Below are 18,390 nucleotides of genomic sequence, written 5' to 3'. Positions count from 1 at the left end.
AGGACACGAGAGACGAGCAGGATAGAGAAGGCGAACGAAGAAAGGGACACAGAGGGCATCGCGAAGACCGCGGACGCATGGGAAAAGACGTGAGTCGGGCTCCGCGGCCGGCGGAGCCGCACGAGAGAACAAACGTGGGCATTCTCGCGTCAGCCGCGTCCCGTTCTCCCTCCGGTCCTCGTTCACAGAGAGACAAAGACGCGCAGAGTGCTTGGCGCCTTGGAAGCGCGAGGCGATGCAGCAGGGCGACGGGTGCGTGCGTCGCGACCTCCGACCGCCATCGGCGTTCCAGGCCACGCGCGGAGAGAGAGGAAACGGAGCAGCCGCGGCCTCTGTCGGCGAGTGACCGCATGGTGACTCGTTCGCGGCTCCTCCTACGCCCCGCGAGAAGAAAAAGGGCCTGTTGCAAGAGTCAGGATTCTTTTCGAGAAGTCGGCAGAGAGGAGGTCGTCAAAATAGCTCGCGCCCGTTCCGCACTCGGCCTTCTGCCGACCGGCGTGTGCGCCCCCCGCCGCATCGCTGACGCGGCATGAGGCGGCGCGAGCTCCGCGAGGACGGCCGCCGGCTCTCTGCTGCCGCGGCGGCAGCCTGGGGCGCGGGCGGGGTCGCCGAAGAACGCGGAAGAAGAGCAGACGACGCGGCTCTTCACAGCGAAAAGTATACACAGGAAGGAGAGGATGCGGCGCGGCGGTCGCGGAGGCTGAGTTGCCGCAGCGGACAGGGAGGCGACCGTCGAGGGCGTCGGCGAGTCCAGCCGGAGGTGAACTTCCTGCGCACGACGCTTTCGCCAAACAGCTGTCGCCCAGAAAAAAAAAGTTCGAGAGTGGCAAAGAGCCTGGCGAGACTGCTCGGCGCGAGACGAGAGGAGAGGAGAGAGCAGGGGCTTCTCTGCGGCGGTTTTTGGCGGCGAACCAATCGAGACGCTAGATGAGTGAGTCCGCACAGAGGGCGGCGTGCGTCGGTCTGCGGATGCCGCTTCGCAAGCGCGGCCTCTCTCGCCTATCGCTTCGCAGGCCCTGACAGAGACGACGGCGCCGCGACCACGAGCATTCACTGGTCGCCTCGCTCGCGTTTTTTGAGCCTCTGCTGGCGTGACACAGCGGAGGAAGAGAGGTGCGAAGGAAGTGGAGGATGCCGAGTCGCGCCCTCTGGCGCTGGGGCAATGTGCAAGAGACTCCGAGGCAGCCTGCGACGGCGTCAGCGGTGCGCTGGCGAGGAGACGAGAAGGCACGCCGCTAGCAGATGAGGTCAAGGCTGCGTGATGCTCACTTAACTGCCTTATCGCAGAGGGCAGAGAGGCCATGAGAGCTAGAGAAACACCTCCCTGTGTTGAAAACTCGACCCAAATAGAGGCAGTTGAAAAAGCTACAAAGAAGACACGCGCATCTATTCAAGATCGCGAAAAGCGGACGCGCTTTCCGCACGCCAACCGGAGCAAGGTCCGCACAAGGGCATGTGTGCGCGGGTTTTTCGCAGGGTTGCGAGACAAGGCTCTACACACACGGTTGCGTTGAATCCCTGTGAGTTCTTTATGTGCGCATAATTCCAGCTGCGTCTTTCTCGATCCTTTGAGCCGCTGCTGAGAGGCATGTTTCTGCCTTCAGTCCTTTGTCGGCTGCGTGAGACAGCCGCGCACGCCTCGCTTCTTGAGTAGTGAGTGGGACTGCCGCGTAGACGCTGCATGCGCATGCGCCGACGCTGGACGGTGTCAGCAAGAAATGGGTCTTTTTTGCTGGAAATCGCTGCACCACGCGGTACCCCAAATTCCCTTTTATTTACGTTTCTCTCGAGTTGAGGACGTTTCAGCGGCAACGGAGAGCGTCCGTGCATGCCAGGGGTAGCGGCTGAGTCTGCACAATGAGGTAACCGCGCCACGGGAGCTCCTGTTCTTGCCCGGGTGGCTCCTCTTGTCCTCTCGCGTTTTATGTCTTCCTCCTCTCTCTTCTGTTCGTGCTGCCTCTGTCAAGTCTCTTCTTCTCGACTTCTCAGTCGTCTTTCTTCCTTGGTCCGTATTTTGTCCGTAAGTGCCGTCGGGTCTCTTGGCGGTGACGTCCTCCGCAGTCTCGCCCGTGGGTGCGTTCCTGTCGCTTTTCCTGCTCCGCCTCGCAGGCTTTTTTTCTTTTTTCCCTGCCTGCCCTGTGCGACAGCTTCGTTTTTCCCGCGAATTCTAGGGGACTGACTCCTCTTCCAGTGCTGGCGCTTTCTGGCTAAGTCGAACAAGATGGCGAGCGGAGACGTGAACATTCACACAGACAAGGAGATTCCTCCAGTGCTCAAGTCGGCCATCGGCGAGCCGAAAAAGACCGGATACAAATTTCCACATATTCTTTTCCCTTACAAGTCGCGCTACCGCTCGCCTCACCGACGTATGGGAATGTACAGAGAAATGAACGGCCAGATCTGACTAGGTTGATGAGAGGCTACTTGTGAACCCGTACCCGCGCAGAACAATCGGAGAGAGCAGCGGGACGTCCTTCTCAGTGTCTCCACACGCGCTATGCATGCCTGCATATGTGGACTCTTATGTAGTCTATGAGCCTTCAGGCGGATTCACCACGCGGTCGTGTAGGTGCATGCCCGCCAACCAGACTCGGCTTTCCATGGATTGTCTCATGCCTCTTCTACTGGTTATGGGAGAGAGGATCTACACACGCGAAGAGCGAGGCTGCAGCGACCGCAGGATCCTTGCGAGTTGTCTCGAGGAGACGCGCACGCGCAGCCATGCCTAGGTCTGCGTTTAGGCTGCATCATTATCCACCCGTGCGACCTGCGAACATTTGACAGAAGGAAGGAGAAAGAGAACGTGCCGCTCGCGCGGGAGTGTAATTAGAGAAGATACATCGAAAATGAGGAATGTTCGTGTGGATGGACGATACCGCGGCTCCCCTGCGTTGGCGGTGATGCGGGCACATGCGGTGGGGTGTAAGCCAACGTGCTCATGCGCTCCGGTGCCCGCCGTCTCGGCTCTTCCTCCACAGCTTTTCTTCCGTTCTTCCCCGTTTGTGTCTGTTTGCAGAGCGCTGGTGGCCAGGCTCGGTTCCGCGCTTCCCCCTCCATTCCCACCCGAAGCGCTGGGCGTCTCGGCACGAGCTCTCATTTGCGTTTTTCGCGTTTCACGGGTTGAAGAGCGGCGCCGAGCGGAATCTTTACGAACTTATGCACAGCCTGCCTCTCCGAGGCGCCTCGTCGTGGTTCTGGCGAGAAGCTGACGCGGATCCGTGGAAACATGCGGGCCGTAAAGCCAGTCGACTCCAGGCGCGGGGTGTACGTACAGTCGACACTCCTGAGGAAGTAGAATCGGCAGAGCAGGAAGCCTGCAGCGCAGAGGTTCCGGGGCACACGCAGGATGAAACGTCGACCGGAGCAGAGGTCTGTCGACGCAGACTGCCGAAAGCGGCACGAAAACAGCTCATTTTCTCTCCCAACGAGATTTATTACAAGGTGAGCGAAAGCGCTGCATCGTTCGCCAGCAGCAAGGTTGTCAGTCAGACGCACGCCTCCGTGCGTAGGCACCTACAGACATGTGTCCATGTAAATGTGTATGAACATAAATTTTTATATGCATTTGGTGTGACGCTGGCCTCGATGGCCGTAGCGCGCCCCGGAGTTCTCTTTCTTCGTTTCGATTTCGTGCCCCTGCCGTCGTGTCCGCTTTTTAGGGCTTTCGGCGTCTTCGCACCTGCTGCAGGCTGCCTCGGTTTCTGGCGTTTTCCGTGCTCTCCGCGCCTCCTGCACTGTCTGACGTTTGAGTTTGTACGTGTCCGTTTTCAGCACCGGCCTTTCAAGGCGCTGGTCTTCGGCCGCTTGAGTGTTGCCCAGCTGGGGGTCGCTGCGCCCGCCGGCGGCCTGGAGCCAGGCGCCTCTCAGACTTCGTCCTCAGACTCCGCATCCGGCGGCGAGCGAGCAGAAGGCAACAGAGAGGCACAGCTTGCTCGTTACCTGAAGCACCCCTTGCTCATCAGCGGCCGCAGTCGCGTGGCGCCTCCGCACGCCTCGCTTGGAGGCTGGCGGTGGACGCCTCCTGCGGATGCCAGCCGGTGGGTTTTCCGACCCAAATTCCCGTTGCCCTGTCGCCCCGATCTCTTCGAACCAGATGCTGAAGAGCATGCAGGCAGGGCCTGAGTTTGCATGCGCAGCTCTTCGTGTGCGTATTGATTGGCGTGCGTCTCGTGTACGTATTTGTTTTGCATGCCTCGAGACGAATTCAAATAGAGGCCGACGTAGTCTGCAGCGTCTGCAGCGTATTCGTGCGGCGCGATTCGCACCTTTACAGACATATGTACATGTACATATGTATATACATGTGCTTATGGCTAGCTGCCGGCGTGAATTTGGCGGGGTTGTCGCGTGTAAGTGGTTTTAGATGTTCGCTGTTTGATCGGGTTGCTGTTTTCACAAAAGTGAAAACGGAGATGTCGGTACGAATGCAAGTGGAGGCATTCCGTTTTGCACTTCTGAAGGCGACGGAGGGGCGCGGACCTGCGCCGAGTGTGGCGATGCGGCAGAGGGAACCGAGAGATGCTTGGATTACTCGGTATACACATAGGTCATCAAATCGGTTTTCTGTGCCCGTGTTCATGAACCCATGTATTCGCGCAAGCAGGCCTTCACCGCACACATGTCGGTAGGTGCATTTGCACGAAAACTAAATTTCTTATCGGCGCAATAGGGGCAGCACAGCTGGGAGCAGACACAACATACGCGAGTGTGTGGATGGCAGAAGAGACGAGCGACTTCTGCTTGTATTAGAGAGCGAAACTGAACGTTTTCACTTGGCACGCTACGGGGTGATGTGCGTCGTCTAGCGAGCACCTAGAGAGGGGCGCCGAGGCCAAGCGCGTTAGCCACTTTGTAGACGAGTTGCGTATCTGCCTCGTCCGCACCGCTGGCGTTTTACAGAGCTCTGCCCTGCCCTGCAATCTTTCACTGACACGGGTGTGAGTGCGTGCATCGGTACAACGACGCATGTAACGACAAAGGCACGAGGATCCCTATGTGTAGATGGCACGGCCGCAATGCGCTTACAGAGATCTAACACCCATAGGCTACATTTACGTATGTACACGGGGCGCCAGCCACTGATCGGGGCATCCGTCCGCCAGGTTACTTCTGCACCGCTGTCAGACTCAGTGGATTCATAGTCCTGCGTGGTTATGTAGGGGCGCCCCTCTGTGGCTCCCCGATGGAGGGTTGTGGTTATCCACAACGCCGTCCGCGCCTTAGGGATCTCTCGATATCTTGTGGAACGCGCGGCAAAGAGGAAATGACATCGCAGGTGACAACGTAAGAACGGCGTTGGCGGCGGGGCCGACAGAGAGACCCTGCGTTTGCTTCGTGCGGCGTTCCTAGCACCGCACGATGAACCGGTGAAGCTCTTGGCTCACTCATTTGTATAGATTGGCACCCAAAGTTCGCAGAAACGGAGGCACCATTCCTTCAGACACGAATGGCAGGTGCTAAGGGGATTCCGCTAGACAGGCACTCGATCGAGCCTCCTCCGGAGAGTCTCAGGGTAGTAAAAATAGCTCTCTGGACGGTCTTACCGTTTTGAGCGCGGTCGCTAGTTCGAGAGTATGGTCGCTGAGGAGCTGGCAAGAGATCCACAGAAGTCAACGCCCAGCGTGGCGCGTTGAGCCACGCCACTCGGCCGCGACCCCGCTGTGCACAACCGTCACGTGGCAGCAGATGACATCCACTCTGCCGCTTGACTGTGGTTCTCCGCCTCACTCTGCCGTGTTCGATGAACAAAATACGGTAAAATTTTGCTTGTCCGTTTCCGATGGTCTTGGGCGTGGTGTGTGTAGCACGATTCCGCCAGAGGCTACACTCGCGCATGCACCACAGGATCGACATGGTGTGCGAGTCACTTTTCGCTAGACGATGCACGCTTTGCCCTCCAGCGGCGTTTCGTGTGTCCAAGCCTTTCCAGTTCCGAATTTCCTTGGGAAGATGCGCAAGAGCTCAAGCGTAAAGAGGCGCGGACTCTCGCCTGTGGCGTAAGTCGTGTTCATCGGCTCGTTCTGCATGGTCCGCGAGAGGGGAGTTTTCAACTCATCTGCGTGAAGCGTTCTGCGTGGTCGTTTGCCACGTCCAAATTTGTACTCCCTAGTTTTTCACGGGTACCGTTCTGCGTCTTCCTCAGGAGGTTTTACCTGCCCGCGGCTTGCCGCTTCCTGTGGTGTGCGCTTTTTCTCGGTACTCACAAGCGCATCTGGGCACTTGTCCGGGTGCCTTTTCCAGTGGACAAGGAAGCCAACGGGCTTCGGATTTGTGTGTCGATTTTCAACGGGCGTTCTCTGCAGACCTAGCCGCGAGGTCCATCACAGTGGTACGTGGTTCACTGCGTGAGAGACAGCAAGAAAGGCATGCGACTTTGAAGCCTTCGCCTCAGGATCAACACGCACGCGGTCTCCTTACCTCTCGTTCACGCTTGGATTGCGCGTCCCCGGGTCCTTGTAGAACCTTTCCAAGTCCGCTGTGGCGCTTTCAGTCAGAGATAGCGCCCTCCTCTTATGGCAGTTCGCTCAGCATATTCATATGCGCGTCTCCCCGCCTGGCGGGCTCCGCATTGACCGTCCATCTGTTGCCGTTCAACTAGATTGAGGGGGGGTGTGCTACGCGCGTGAGCTGCTAGGTTAGCTTCGAGAGGCAGTCTGCGTGCGCGTCGCCACTCGCGCAATGACAGCGTCGGCGGGCGCCCTTTGATTCCCAGCGGAAGAAGCAGGATTTACTTGGTTCCCAGGAAGGAGGGATCCCGTCACAGGGGACGGGTTCGCTCAAGCCAGACCCAGCGTCTCGTGCGCACAGCTGTGCTCCATCCCAAAGGTCGCAAGATGGCGAGCCGTGGACAAGAAGTAGGACCCTCTGGAAGGACGCAGCAGACGTTGGTCGCGTCCTTCCAGTCTGTCACGGGCTGCACCAACCGGACGGGGGCGACTGATTTTCTGCGGAAGCACAACTTCGACTTGAGTCGAGCTCTTGATGCCTACTTTTCTCTGCCGTCGCGGGAGCAAAAGGCGCTGCAGCAAACAAGGAACACACCCAGTCACTCCTCGTCGTCGGGAAGCTACGGCGGCGTCAGCGCTTCTTCCTCAGCGCGCGAGCGCGCCGCAGCGAAGGCGAAAGCTGACGAGCAGTACAGAGCCATTGTCAAAACGTTTCAGGCGTACGCAGACGCGGCCGATGGCGGCGAAGGCAGTCGCGGGAACAGCAGCGCCGCCGCTGGAGCCGCGGCCGGAGGAGGAAGTGGAGCGATCGAGGTGCCTGGGCTGGAGCGTCTCGCGGAGGATTTGGGTGTTGGCTTGGACGATGTGTTCTTTCTCATTTTTGCCTTTCTCTGCGGCTGCACGGAGCAAGGGCGCATCACCCAGGAGGAATTCACCCGAGGCATGGACCGAGCGGGGGTGTGTACAGTCGCAGCGCTGCGAGAAGCCGTGCCTGCGGTCCGCGCGAGCTTAGCGGCGGACAAGTCCCTCGCTCGGCAAGTCTATTCGTTCGCCTTCACCTACTCTCTAGACGTTGGTCAGAAGGCTTTGCCGCTCGATCTGTGCGTCGCGTACTGGCGGCTGCTGCTCCTGGAAGCGGACTTCCCGCTCATGACGGAGTGGCACGACTTCATCGAGGAGGAACTCCGGAACCGCGTGAGCGCCCTCTCCAAGGACCCCTGGTTGATGCTGTTTGACTTCATGCATTCCCAAGGCAGATCTCTCTGTCTGGACGAGTACGACGAAGACGGGGCCTGGCCGCTTGTCATCGATGAATTCGTTGACTGGGCCAGACGCCGCCGACGAGCCAGGCAGGACAGCGGCTCCACCGCTGTCGGGCAGGCGGTGCACTGAGCGACGCGGAGGAAATCTGTTCGCGAACGATGAATCAGCTTCCACTGCGAGACGCAGCAGACAGCGGCCCTGGCGAGGGCACTCACGGGTGGGGGTGCAGCGACTCGCGTGTGGATTTTCGAGGGAGGGTGCGCCGATGCTGCCGTGGAGAGACGCAGCTGTGTGCGCCCTCAGTCAAGGACCACAGCAGAGAACGCGAGTCCAGACACGTCGTGTGGAACGAAGTCGCAGCAAGCTGTAGGCTGATTGTCGCAGGGGGGGCAAAGCGGGTGGCAGACAACTGGGCATATGAGGCGTAATTTGTCTTCCTCTGTCTCGAATGCTCTCCAGACTCGGGTGATTTAACCAGAAGCAAGAGTTGCTACACGCTGTTAGTGCCAGACACGGTGGCTGGAGAGACACGGCCAGCGAAAGGGCGCGCTGGTGCTGCGTTTCTTTGTGAAGCTCGCACAGCAGCACACAAGAACAAAGGAGCGCACATAGTCTTGGAGTCAGGAGCTTTTACCGGAAGTCACAAAGCCAACGGTTCGCGGGCAGTACCTCTTGTTGGCAGCATTACGACAAAGGTGGTTGGTGCATCAGATAGTTGTCGCTTCATCGTCGTATAATGCAACGGTTGGTTGGATAGGGAGCGAGCCACGAAGCTAGCGTTTGCTTCAGCCTGCCCCAGACGGCTAAGGAACCGGTCCAAGGGTATGAATTTATCGTAGACTCGGCACTGCTTGACTGAGGAAGGAGGCCCCAGAACTCGCACGACTCCAAGGGTTATCCAGACCGCAAGTATGGAGGAAGTCCCTGTGGCTCAAGCCGCTGACTCTGCTGAGCGATAGCTTCCGCTGCGCCTGGACAGCAGACTTGATGCGGTAAAAACTCATGGTCATGGCTCTAGTTGTCGAGTCAGCGTACTGGCGGGAGTCAGCCGCTGCTGACTGTGCGTGGCTAACACCAGCAAGTCACCGCCATCTTTTTTTTGTGGCGTAGTTTGCTGCGGTAGCAAGAGCAATCCAGCTTGAGTGTCCTCTCGGGAATTTATGAAATGCAATACGTGCAACCATCCAAGCTGATCCGAATGTCTTTCTTGCAGGGCCGGCTGATTTGGTCAGGATATGCATGTTCTTGATGCCTACAAGCAAATTGCTTTCGTGCGTTTTGTGGGAACTTGGCATGTACCTGCAGCTCGTACAGAGCAGCTGAAAGGCAGGAACTGCAGAGCGAACCAGGACAGAGGCGTACCGCAGGCACCTGATGTGGAATAAATGTAGTGCAAGGGGAGAAAGCGTCTTGATGGGCAGACCGGTAATGCAGGGACAGAAGTAAAGCGGATCAGGATCTCCGTAACAATCCACGAAGGATTAAGGCGCCGTGGAGGCGCTTCTGCTCCATCCCAAGGGCGTTTTGACATGAAACGCTATTATTCTGAGCGCCCGCAAGCCCGCGGCGCCCTCGGAAGCGTAAGTATTGCGGCAGTGTTAATAGGAAAATGACTACGAGGATGGGTAACGCATTCGTCCAATAACCGAACCGCATCTATGTAGCTCCGGGTAGAACGCGTCTGTCGGAGCAGATCTACGGCTATCCCCCATTTAGTGAAGTAAATCGAAAACAAGCAATCTGCATATGGTGGACTTGCATAAAATTGTGGATCCTGAAAGTGAACCCGCCCTCATCCATAGCAACTATTTTAAAGGCGTCATACGGCGGTCCTCTCGTGCGCACCGGTGCGCCCGCCCGCAAGTACGTATTTCTTCGGTGTTCTTCCCGCAGAAAGCTAGCACTCTCGATTGCTGTCTGCCATTCGACAGTACTCCAAAGAAAGTGTCGTGTTAAGTAAGCATGTCGCCCGCATTAGGAACATTGTTTACCCTGTCCCCATTCACTGCCCACACGACGACCAAGCAGCGTGCCTAGTTTGACTGCAGGATATGCAGCACGCACATTCCATTGATCTGCTGTTCTGTTCCTCTCTCTCGGACGCGGCTGCCTAGTGTATATAAATGCAAAGAGCAGCCTCTCTCCTTCCGTCGTGTGCTCTTCCGAACGATCCGACCATGGCGTTTGATCACCGTTGCTACACACCGGTTCCTTGTCTCATCTGTACCGTGACGGAAATTCCTCCCTACCTCTGGTGCGCATGGAAATCCTTCTCTCCGGCGCGCAGATAGGCAGTCGAGCTTCTCTTTCGTCCAAAAATCCCGGCTGCAGATACACAAACACACGGGTCAGCACACACATTCAGCGCGCCTCCCAACATACACTCGTCTGCGTCGGTTCGTTTCCACAGACGGCCATGCCAACGCCTCGCGACAGACAGCGTTTCCCTGGGCAGCAGGCAACCACCCTCGTATGCCCGCCGGCGCTTACTTCGTTGACGAAAGAAAACGAGCGCTTTGCCGTTGTGTAGAAGGAATGGGTACACGCCAGCAGGGCACGAAAGGAAGGTTGGAACCGGAATTCCCCAGCCAGGGGGGCTTTTCTCGTGTCGCGCGCGGTCGCCTCGCTGCGCTGGCCTCCTCCTCCCCTCGTCTTCGTTCAAGCTTCGGGCAAGGCCGACGCCTGTCCGCGGAACCACATGCGCTGGAAAAGAAGGGAAAAGGTCCTCTCGATTTCCGCTTTTTCTGCCTCCTTCTTGTATCGTCGGCGTTGTTCTCGGATACGGGGTGCTCCTTCTCAAAGCTGCACACGCTGTTTCCGGGAAGTTTGTCTCCAGCTGCAACTCGCTTTGAGTGCGCAGGGTTTCGGCGTTTCCTCTGTTCCTTACTGCCCCCACGCATCTCCTGCGCGGGCATCTTGCTGATTCAGTCGGATTTCAAATTTCTGGTGAGCGCGTGCGCGAACTCCCTGGCGCTCTCTGCGGCATCTTGCCTCGTAGCTGCCTACATGAGCTTCTTCCGCGCTCCCTGTTTATCTGTCGCTTCCCAGTTTTTCCCGCGGAGCACTCGGAAGCCGAAACACTGCCAGAACAGGAGACCTCATCATCGGGACAATCCAAGCGGGTTTCATCATCGTCCGTCGGATTTTCTCTAGAAAACCAACTCAGAGAGGACGAAAGTGCTACAGCGGCCGCCGCGCCACATTTCGCTTGTGCACAAGGCGGCTTTCTCGTGGGTGCCGGCAGTCCCGCTGCAGTACGCGTCCCTCCTCCAGTCAGACAAGGCGAAAGTCGAATATTACGGGAGCGGTCCCTGTTTCAAGAGGCAATTTTGGGCATGCTCTGACTCTACACTTTGGGTTTTGCGCTTGGTCCCTGTCTCGCCTGGAGTTCGCGCGTTCTTTCCGTGGTACAGAAGAAACCACCCGTTGCCAGTTCTCTCCCCTTTACTCTCTCTCTTCCCTTGTATGTAGAGGCTTCCTCATCGTTTGATGTGCAGGCGGCTTCCACGGGGAGCGAGGCGTGAGCGCTTTCGGCAGCGGTTTCTCTGTTTGAGAGGAGCGGGGAGAGAGGGCCTCCATTTTTCTTTTTTTCAATGTTTTCAACGTAAAGGCGCGGCTCGGGGTCGCGTTGCGCAAGGTGCTACGTTTGACATTTCAGGTTGTCGAGCGTGGGCGATTTGCGGGTGTTTCTCAGGGGACAAGCAATCGGACTAGGGGAGGCTGCGGGTCAGTTCAAAAGGACGGCGAAGGATCGGGTACCGAACTTCCGGCAAGGAGGGAGTCGTGGAGAGGGAAGAAAGCGGTGAAGTCGCGGCCGGCGTTTTTTCGATTGGATAGGTGGGTTCATGCCCTCGAAAACCTCTCTTCTTTCCAGCTTTCCATGGAACAGCCTTCGACACGAGTCAGAAGACGTGCCTGACGTCCATAACACACCCCCTTTCCAGTCTCCGCGCTGAAGGAGAGCTGCAGCCGCGGGGCGGGCACGCCTCCCTCTGCGTCGTCCTTCTCTTCGCGGCTGCAGGCTGCGCCGCTCTGGCGGGGGGTCGGGCGCCGCTTCGCTTGTCATAGTCACCTTGACGTTCCTCCGCAGACGAGATACAGTCTCCACGTTGCGCGTAGATGGCGGCGGGCGACTCAGCGGCGTCGCGGCGCGTCCCCACTCTCGAGCGAGGTAGTCAGAGAGGGAGGCGACCCCAAAGCGTAGCGAGACATGTGGGCACACGTGTAGCGGCCTGTAGCTACACTTGACACCCAGGGCGTCTTGCCTTCACTCTGCCATGGAGAGCACACACTCGCCAGGGCAGAAGGAGGCGCTAGCTTTCAGTGGGAACTTCCCTGCTGAGCAGCAGCGACAAATCCGGCACGAGTTCAAATCGCGGCCGCAATTCCACATCTGATACGCGTAGGGGCTCACATCCCTGCCGCGCTGGAACCCCCCCGCCTCCCTACCTCTCTACTCGCGTCCGTTTGCATTCGTGCATCACTGATTCACACCTTACAGATTCATATGTATATGTTTGTCTAGCAGATCTACAGATGGTATACAGCGAAGCGCGCGGTGGCTTTATGCGTTTAGAGAGACGGCAGTTGTTCGGAGTTGGAGGATCCGCCCTCCTTGGGCAAGCGTTGTTCGCTCCTGAAGAACGACGCGCTGGCCTTGTTTTTCCCGTGGACTACTAGATTGGCGTTTCCTATGGTTTCTCCCCTGCTCTAGCCCTCAGCTGAGAGAGGACCTCTGGTGTGTTTGAGAATCTGACTCGACTTGTTTACAGAATTCGACAAGTCACTCATCTCACTGACAGGAATGTGCGCAGCTGTGCAGATAGCTCTTTGGCTTGCGTGGCGTGTGTGAATATCGGGAGTTTGCTCTCTTCTGTGTTTGATCCTGCGGGCAGATCGAAGGGTGATTTCGTGGAGAAGGAAGACGACGGTTCAACGGGCATTCTGGGCACACACCGTTCGCGGGAGAAGACCTAGTGCAACGTGAGGCTCGCTGGCATGCGTCTCAGTCAGCGGGGCGGTCTGCACTCTCTCTGTGGATGGCTAGCTGTGCGTTCGTAGGCGGTGGGCGAGGAAGAAGTCTTTTTTGTTTTTCAGCATCGGGGGTCTCGCAGCTGCCGAGTGGCGGGTCGCTGGAGAGCCCCACGGAGGAGAAGAGCCACCTGTTCTGTGGCGGGCTAGAGGGAGATCTAGTGCCATGGCGTGCAGTCGCGGCCTTCCCAGGAGAGCGGCCTGCGTCGCTTCAGCACATACGTTTCACAGGAGCTCTTTTTAATTGTTTATGCGCAGCCGCGCAGTGTGCATGCTTAAGCATAGTCGTATTGTGTGGCTGTGCCAAAATGGAAGAGTAAAGACTCTGAAGAGAGATCTGGGTGTCCGTGACAGCTGGCTGGTGCGGGATGGCGGAAGCGCGTGGAAGGAAGAGAGAGCTGTGAGAAGCGGGGAGAGGCTCGCCGCTGAGAACGGGCAGCAGGACAGAGGTCAGCAGATTGCGCGGAACACGCAACGCAGCTGGCTGGGACTTGCTGCTTCCCTCTGAACGCGAGCGAAACGCTCTCTGCTGATCCTGGCGGCCGCAGTCCACACCATGCGAGAGGAAGGCGCATGGGAGACAGGCAGGCGTTTATACAGCGAGGCGCCTGGCACTGCCAAAAAAGGATCTCGGGCTGCAGTTTGCCACGCGTGGCACAGCGGACAAAGCGCAGATGGCTGCAGCCAGGGATTTGCCTGCTTCGTGTCGAGAAGGCCATCTGAAGCCGAGAGAGCTGAAGCAGCTCGGCGGCGTGTCGCCTCTCAGGGCACGCATGCGGAACCCGGCGCTTTCGCACGCGCGGCCCGAGTCCGCCCCCTTCCTCGCCACCTCCTGCGTCCCCTCGCATAAGTTGAGGAGTTTTCCGTACCCGTTTGCATATATATATATATGCATATATATCTCCATCTATATCTCTACATAAACAAATGTATTTGCCGCTACGGCGGCTGCGTGTGGGGAGCGGAGACGTCGTTCTCAGACCGGAGAGACCTGAGCTTTGCTTTGTGGTTGACGGAAATTGCATTGCGTGCGATGTCCTCTCGCGTTGCGTGCATCTCCCAGTGGCCTTCGGCTAGCAACCCACTTCCAGCTTCCACGATGGCGTCCGCGATGGAGGCGGCGCTTGAGCCGAGCGCTGAGGTGGCGAAGGAGCAGGAACAGCCGGCTCCGGTGGAGGCCCCGCAGGAGGAGCAGCCGAGCGCTGAAGAGCCCGCGGAGGAGAAGCCTAGCAACGGCGAAGAAGCTCCGGCCTCCAAGTCTCCTGTGAACGCCGTTCGCCTTCGCGGCCTTCCGTGGGATGTCCAGGAGGAAAATGTCATTGCATTCTTCAAGCCGGTCGTCTCACTCGAGCCTGAACACGTCCTCATCTGTATTGGGTTCGACGTAAGCGACGGTTCACCTCTTGAGAAGCCTGCCCAAGAAGGGCGGCGACAGGGGGGGGGGGGGTGTGGGAGCGGAGGAAAGGCGGGAGCGGAGGGTGCGGCTCATTATGCAGAAAAGCACGCCGTCACAGCGCACTCCTGAGAGGAGACGCCTAGTCAGAATCATCTCGTTGCCGTTTACCCGCTTCCACGCTTCGTCGGCATTCAATCTCGATGAATCGCGTTGTCGCGTGTGCAGTGTGGACTCGCCTGATCAGGGTCGTGCGGCGTGCGTATTCGAACGCGTTGCAGCCGCTCGAAGTCCGAGGGGATCTTCCAGGATGTTTTGTTTTTGAGTGGTGCGCGGTACTCAGCGGACTCGAATGCGTGTTGTCGGCTTTTCGGCGTCTGCGTGCAGAAACGAACTACTGGAGAGGCCTACGTCCAGCTTCCCGACGCAGCCGTCCGCGAACAGGCCATCAAGGATCTCCACGGCCGTCTCCTGGGCACGCGTTGGATTGAGGTGGGTGACTCGCGGGGCTGTAGCTGCCCAAACGTCTAGTTTGCCAGCCTGGCTGTTCGTTAGGGAGCGTGCAGAGAATCAGCAGTCTGGTATGCAGACTTGCTGCGGTGGTACACCACCCGGTCCCTGGTTACAGGCGCACATTTTTGCTTGTGCCCATATGTACAACTTTTAATCACTCTCGTCGCCTCCTTCGGGTCGCTCAGGTCTTCCGCGCGTCGGAAGAGGAATTCCAAAAGGCTGATGATCGCCGGAAGACCGTCATGGCGGCGATCTCCGGCAACACCGAGAGTCTGGATGCTTCGCGACGAATGAACTTGGTGCGTGTGAAGTCCTTCCCTGCCTTTTCGTCTTGCCCCAGACGCGAAGCGAGACCTGAATATCCTCTTGAGAGGAAGGGAAGCGTCACTTCCAGGGTAGTGGGAGCCGGAGGAGTCGCGCGAGTGCGTCTGTTGCCCTGATCATGCGGAGGCATACATTTGCATGCCTATCTATGATACGTATACAGCGCTATATGTATACGTATGATACGCGAGATTGCGGGTCGCGTCAGGACTCCGGCGTTCGGCGATTGACGCGCCCTGAGGAAATCAAGAGGGGAGCTTGGCTCGTAAGCTCTTAAGGGGAATAGCGTTACCGAGTGTCCTGCATGCGTCGAGTGGCGTGCGTGTGGCTGTCTGGTTTTCAGAATGTCGTGAAGCTCCGCGGTCTGCCGTGGTCCTGCAACGAGCTCGAGATCGTTCACTTCTTCAAGGGTGAGTCCAGCTTACAGCTTCCTCCTGGAGCTTAGACTACAGCACAGTCACAATTCTTCACTCTCGTCGTTTGTTCTTCTTCGCTGAGTTCTGCGTGGTGTGTTTTTAGCGGGTTGGGCTGCTGCGGAGTTCGAGGGATGCGGGCAGCAGAAAGGGGCATCTGTGCAGCCTGGAGATAGCTGCATTGGCACTGCTCTCTGGATGCAAACGAGGGAGCTAGATGTGTCCCCTAGCGGAGTGGTGTGTCTATATACGTATGTGTGTTTGTATTTGTGCATGCATTTATACCTATTCGCAAGGGCGCAGGTGGACTCCTCCTCATGTTGGTACAATTTGTTTCTAAAGGAAGCGACCTTGCGTGTCTGTGTTTCTTGCATTTGAGATATTTTTTTTCGAATGTCTGTGCCTGCGTTACAGACGGAGGGTTCGATGTCCACACCGATGACATCGTGCTGGGCATGACCGGCGACGGGCGCCTCTCCGGCATTGCGTTCGTCGAGCTGCAGAGTGCAGAATTGGCTGAGAAGGCCCGCGATACTCTGCACAAGAAGTACATGGGTGAGGGGCTCTGCTGCAGAAGTCGAGGCGCCGCCGAAACGCGAAGCTTGCGGCAAAACGGGGACACAGAGAGGCGGGGAATCGCGCCCGGGTTCGAGGCCTGCCGGCCGGACTCACTTATCGTAAAAAAAATATATTTCTGTGATAGGGCTTACCTCTCCTTTTCCCTACGTACTCCGGGCACGCAAACCAATCCGAAAACAATTGAAACTGGGGTCCCTGTTACTCTCACTAAAACAACGCATGCGTGTATATTTGTATATATATGTATGGGTAGAGACAGAGGGATACGTGCGTGTGCCTACACTGCTCGCGATATCTGTGGTCGTGGCTGGCGGGCTTCATCTGCGCGGTTGAGCGGGTGCCGGCGGTTGTACGCAGGTCGGCGATTCATCGAAGTGTATCCGGCGACCCGCGACGACATGCACCGCGCCCGGCGCCCTGGTCGAGGCGGCTTCGACGGCTACTACCAGGGCGGCTACAACTCGGGCCCCATGCGCGGGCCTGGCCGCGGTGGATTCCGCGGCGGCATGGGCGTAAGTGCTGATGCGCTGCATCCGGCGGCCGCCACATGCTTTCTGCTCGCCGTGGTATTCATATACATGTTTATATATATATGTATGTGAGGGTTACGTTGTGGCTGTCGTGCAGAGAGGCGTACATGCGACGCCGTGCCGCCTCCACGAAACGAGACGTTGGGGCGGCAGAGCCGCGTGCGTTTTTTCGTAGTTCATGGTGAAGCAACAGGCCTGGTACCCTGAGCATCTCTCACATCCGCCCGTGCCCTCATTGCTGTGCGCGTGCGTCTCCACACTGTATCTACATATATAAATGAGGCTAAGTTCCAGCGATGTGGTGTTTCAGCGCCTCGAAAGTCGGGTTCGCCCTCGGCCCGGGCTGCATATTTGCTCTTTCGTGCGGCTTCTGTCTCCGCAGCGCGGCGGCTACAGCGGCCCAGCCTCGCCGTATGGCGGCGGCTACGGCGGGGGAGGCTACGGCGGCGGTGGCGGCGGCTATGGAGCCGGAGGAGGCGGCGGCGGTTACGGCGGGGGAGGCTACGGGGGCGGCTACGGCGGTGGCGGCGGCTATGGAGCCGGAGGAGGCGGCTACGGCGGCGGCGGCTACGGCGGGGGAGGCTACGGGGGCGGTGGGGGCAGCGGGGGCTACTCGCCCGCCGGCCCGCACGGCGGCGGTATGGAGGGCGGCAACTGGAACTACCAGGTTCTGCGGCTTCGAGGTCTGCCTTACAGCGCGAACGAACAGCACATTGTGGTGAGTGGGCTCTGCAGCCAAGCACGCCGTTCGTTCCTCGTGCAAGCGAACCAGCCTTGGCAGGCGGGATGCACGAGTGACGTGAGTGGGGGTGGGGGGCTTTGGTGTCGGAGAGAGAACCTGCAGGACTGCAGGATTGGGGCCGTGGCGGGCGCAGCAGAGCGCGGGGGACGAGGGAGGAGGCTCATCGAGGAGTCCGGCGGTCGCCTTGCGCCCAGCGGCTTTGTTTGAGGCCTCGCAGTCCTCCACTGGGGTCTCCTGTCTGGCCTGATATCGCCCTGGCTCCTGCGGTACGGGGGGAGTGTGTGCGTTTGTGTGCGTGTGTGCATGTCAGCAATTCTTCAATGGCTTCCACATGGCAGCGATCCTTCCCTCGACGATCCCGATTGACGGGCGCCCTTCTGGCGAGGCATACGTGCAGTTCGTGGACGCCGGCGAAGCCTGGCGAGCCTTCCAGGCAAAGAACGGCGGCCGCATTGACAAGCGCATGATCGAGCTTTTCCCCTCCTCCAAGCAGGAGATGGAGTTTGCTGCGCAGGGCGGAGACCCCCGAGGTGAGCAAGGCGGCTGTCGGGAGGAGAGGGCGGGGAGGGGGGGGGGGGGGGGGGGGAAGGCGCATGCCGGGGTCTCAAGCGCATATCAACGCTTGATTTATCATCAGGGGCTGAGTGCTCTACCATGCAAATGCCTGGCCTGAGGATGAGGAAAGGGCTTGGGTGCAGCGAGCCTCGAGGCCGGTTGGTTTACAGGATTGTTTTGGACTTTGCGAATCGACTGTCGCGGTGGGGTTCCGGAGGTTTGTCAAGGCACATGCAGGCTGGGTTTTTCTTATGTATAATATATGCTTGTGTTCGCTTTATTTTATGATTTGTGGTGTGTGGTGTGTGCTGTCGGTCGGGTCTTTAGTTTTCAGAGAACGCAACCGAGGCTATTGAGGAGTGCCGGGTGCCTCTTCTAGGCTTGTGAGGGCCGGTACGGTATGACTTTGAGAACTTGCACAGCTGAGAAAGCCCGGAGTTTTCTGCGCGAGAGGTTGCCTCTGCGCCTATGCAGCAAGAGGGACAAGCGCGGACAGACTGCCGGGGGCTGTTCGTTGAGCCCTGCCCAAGCCAGTCGTTCCCTTTCTTTTTCGCCGATTGTGCACAGCGGGGAAACTCTTGTCCTTTTTCAACTGTCGTCA

At 58.3% G+C, this 18,390-nt stretch overlaps 3 protein-coding genes across 3 annotated transcripts; all 3 read left to right on the top strand.

The window, feature by feature from the left end:
* Positions 1-2,221: 2,221 nt before the first annotated feature.
* On the top strand, positions 2,222-4,122 carry BESB_036720 (uncharacterized protein; the record flags this gene model as incomplete). Its single annotated transcript, XM_029362258.1, has 3 exons — positions 2,222-2,366; positions 3,017-3,441; positions 3,772-4,122. The coding sequence occupies 3 exons, from the start codon at positions 2,222-2,224 to the stop codon at positions 4,120-4,122; spliced, it is 921 nt and encodes a 306-aa protein (XP_029221223.1).
* A 2,711-nt stretch (positions 4,123-6,833) lies between these two features.
* Positions 6,834-7,838, top strand: BESB_036710 (DUF298 domain-containing protein; the record flags this gene model as incomplete). Its single annotated transcript, XM_029362257.1, has 1 exon — positions 6,834-7,838. One exon carries the CDS (start codon positions 6,834-6,836, stop codon positions 7,836-7,838), a length of 1,005 nt encoding a protein of 334 aa, XP_029221222.1.
* A 6,001-nt stretch (positions 7,839-13,839) lies between these two features.
* On the top strand, positions 13,840-18,145 carry BESB_036700 (RNA recognition motif-containing protein; the record flags this gene model as incomplete). The annotated part of the gene is made up of 9 exons (XM_029362256.1): positions 13,840-14,124; positions 14,521-14,625; positions 14,832-14,945; positions 15,314-15,380; positions 15,798-15,938; positions 16,320-16,474; positions 16,875-17,210; positions 17,545-17,764; positions 18,117-18,145. The coding sequence occupies 9 exons, from the start codon at positions 13,840-13,842 to the stop codon at positions 18,143-18,145; spliced, it is 1,452 nt and encodes a 483-aa protein (XP_029221221.1).
* Positions 18,146-18,390: the final 245 nt, after the last annotated feature.

This window comes from Besnoitia besnoiti, chromosome II (assembly GCF_002563875.1).
Source record: "Besnoitia besnoiti strain Bb-Ger1 chromosome II, whole genome shotgun sequence".
Taxonomy (NCBI): domain Eukaryota; phylum Apicomplexa; class Conoidasida; order Eucoccidiorida; family Sarcocystidae; genus Besnoitia; species Besnoitia besnoiti.
Note: the sequence above shows the minus strand (reverse complement) of the source record. Positions and strands in the feature narration are given on the sequence as shown.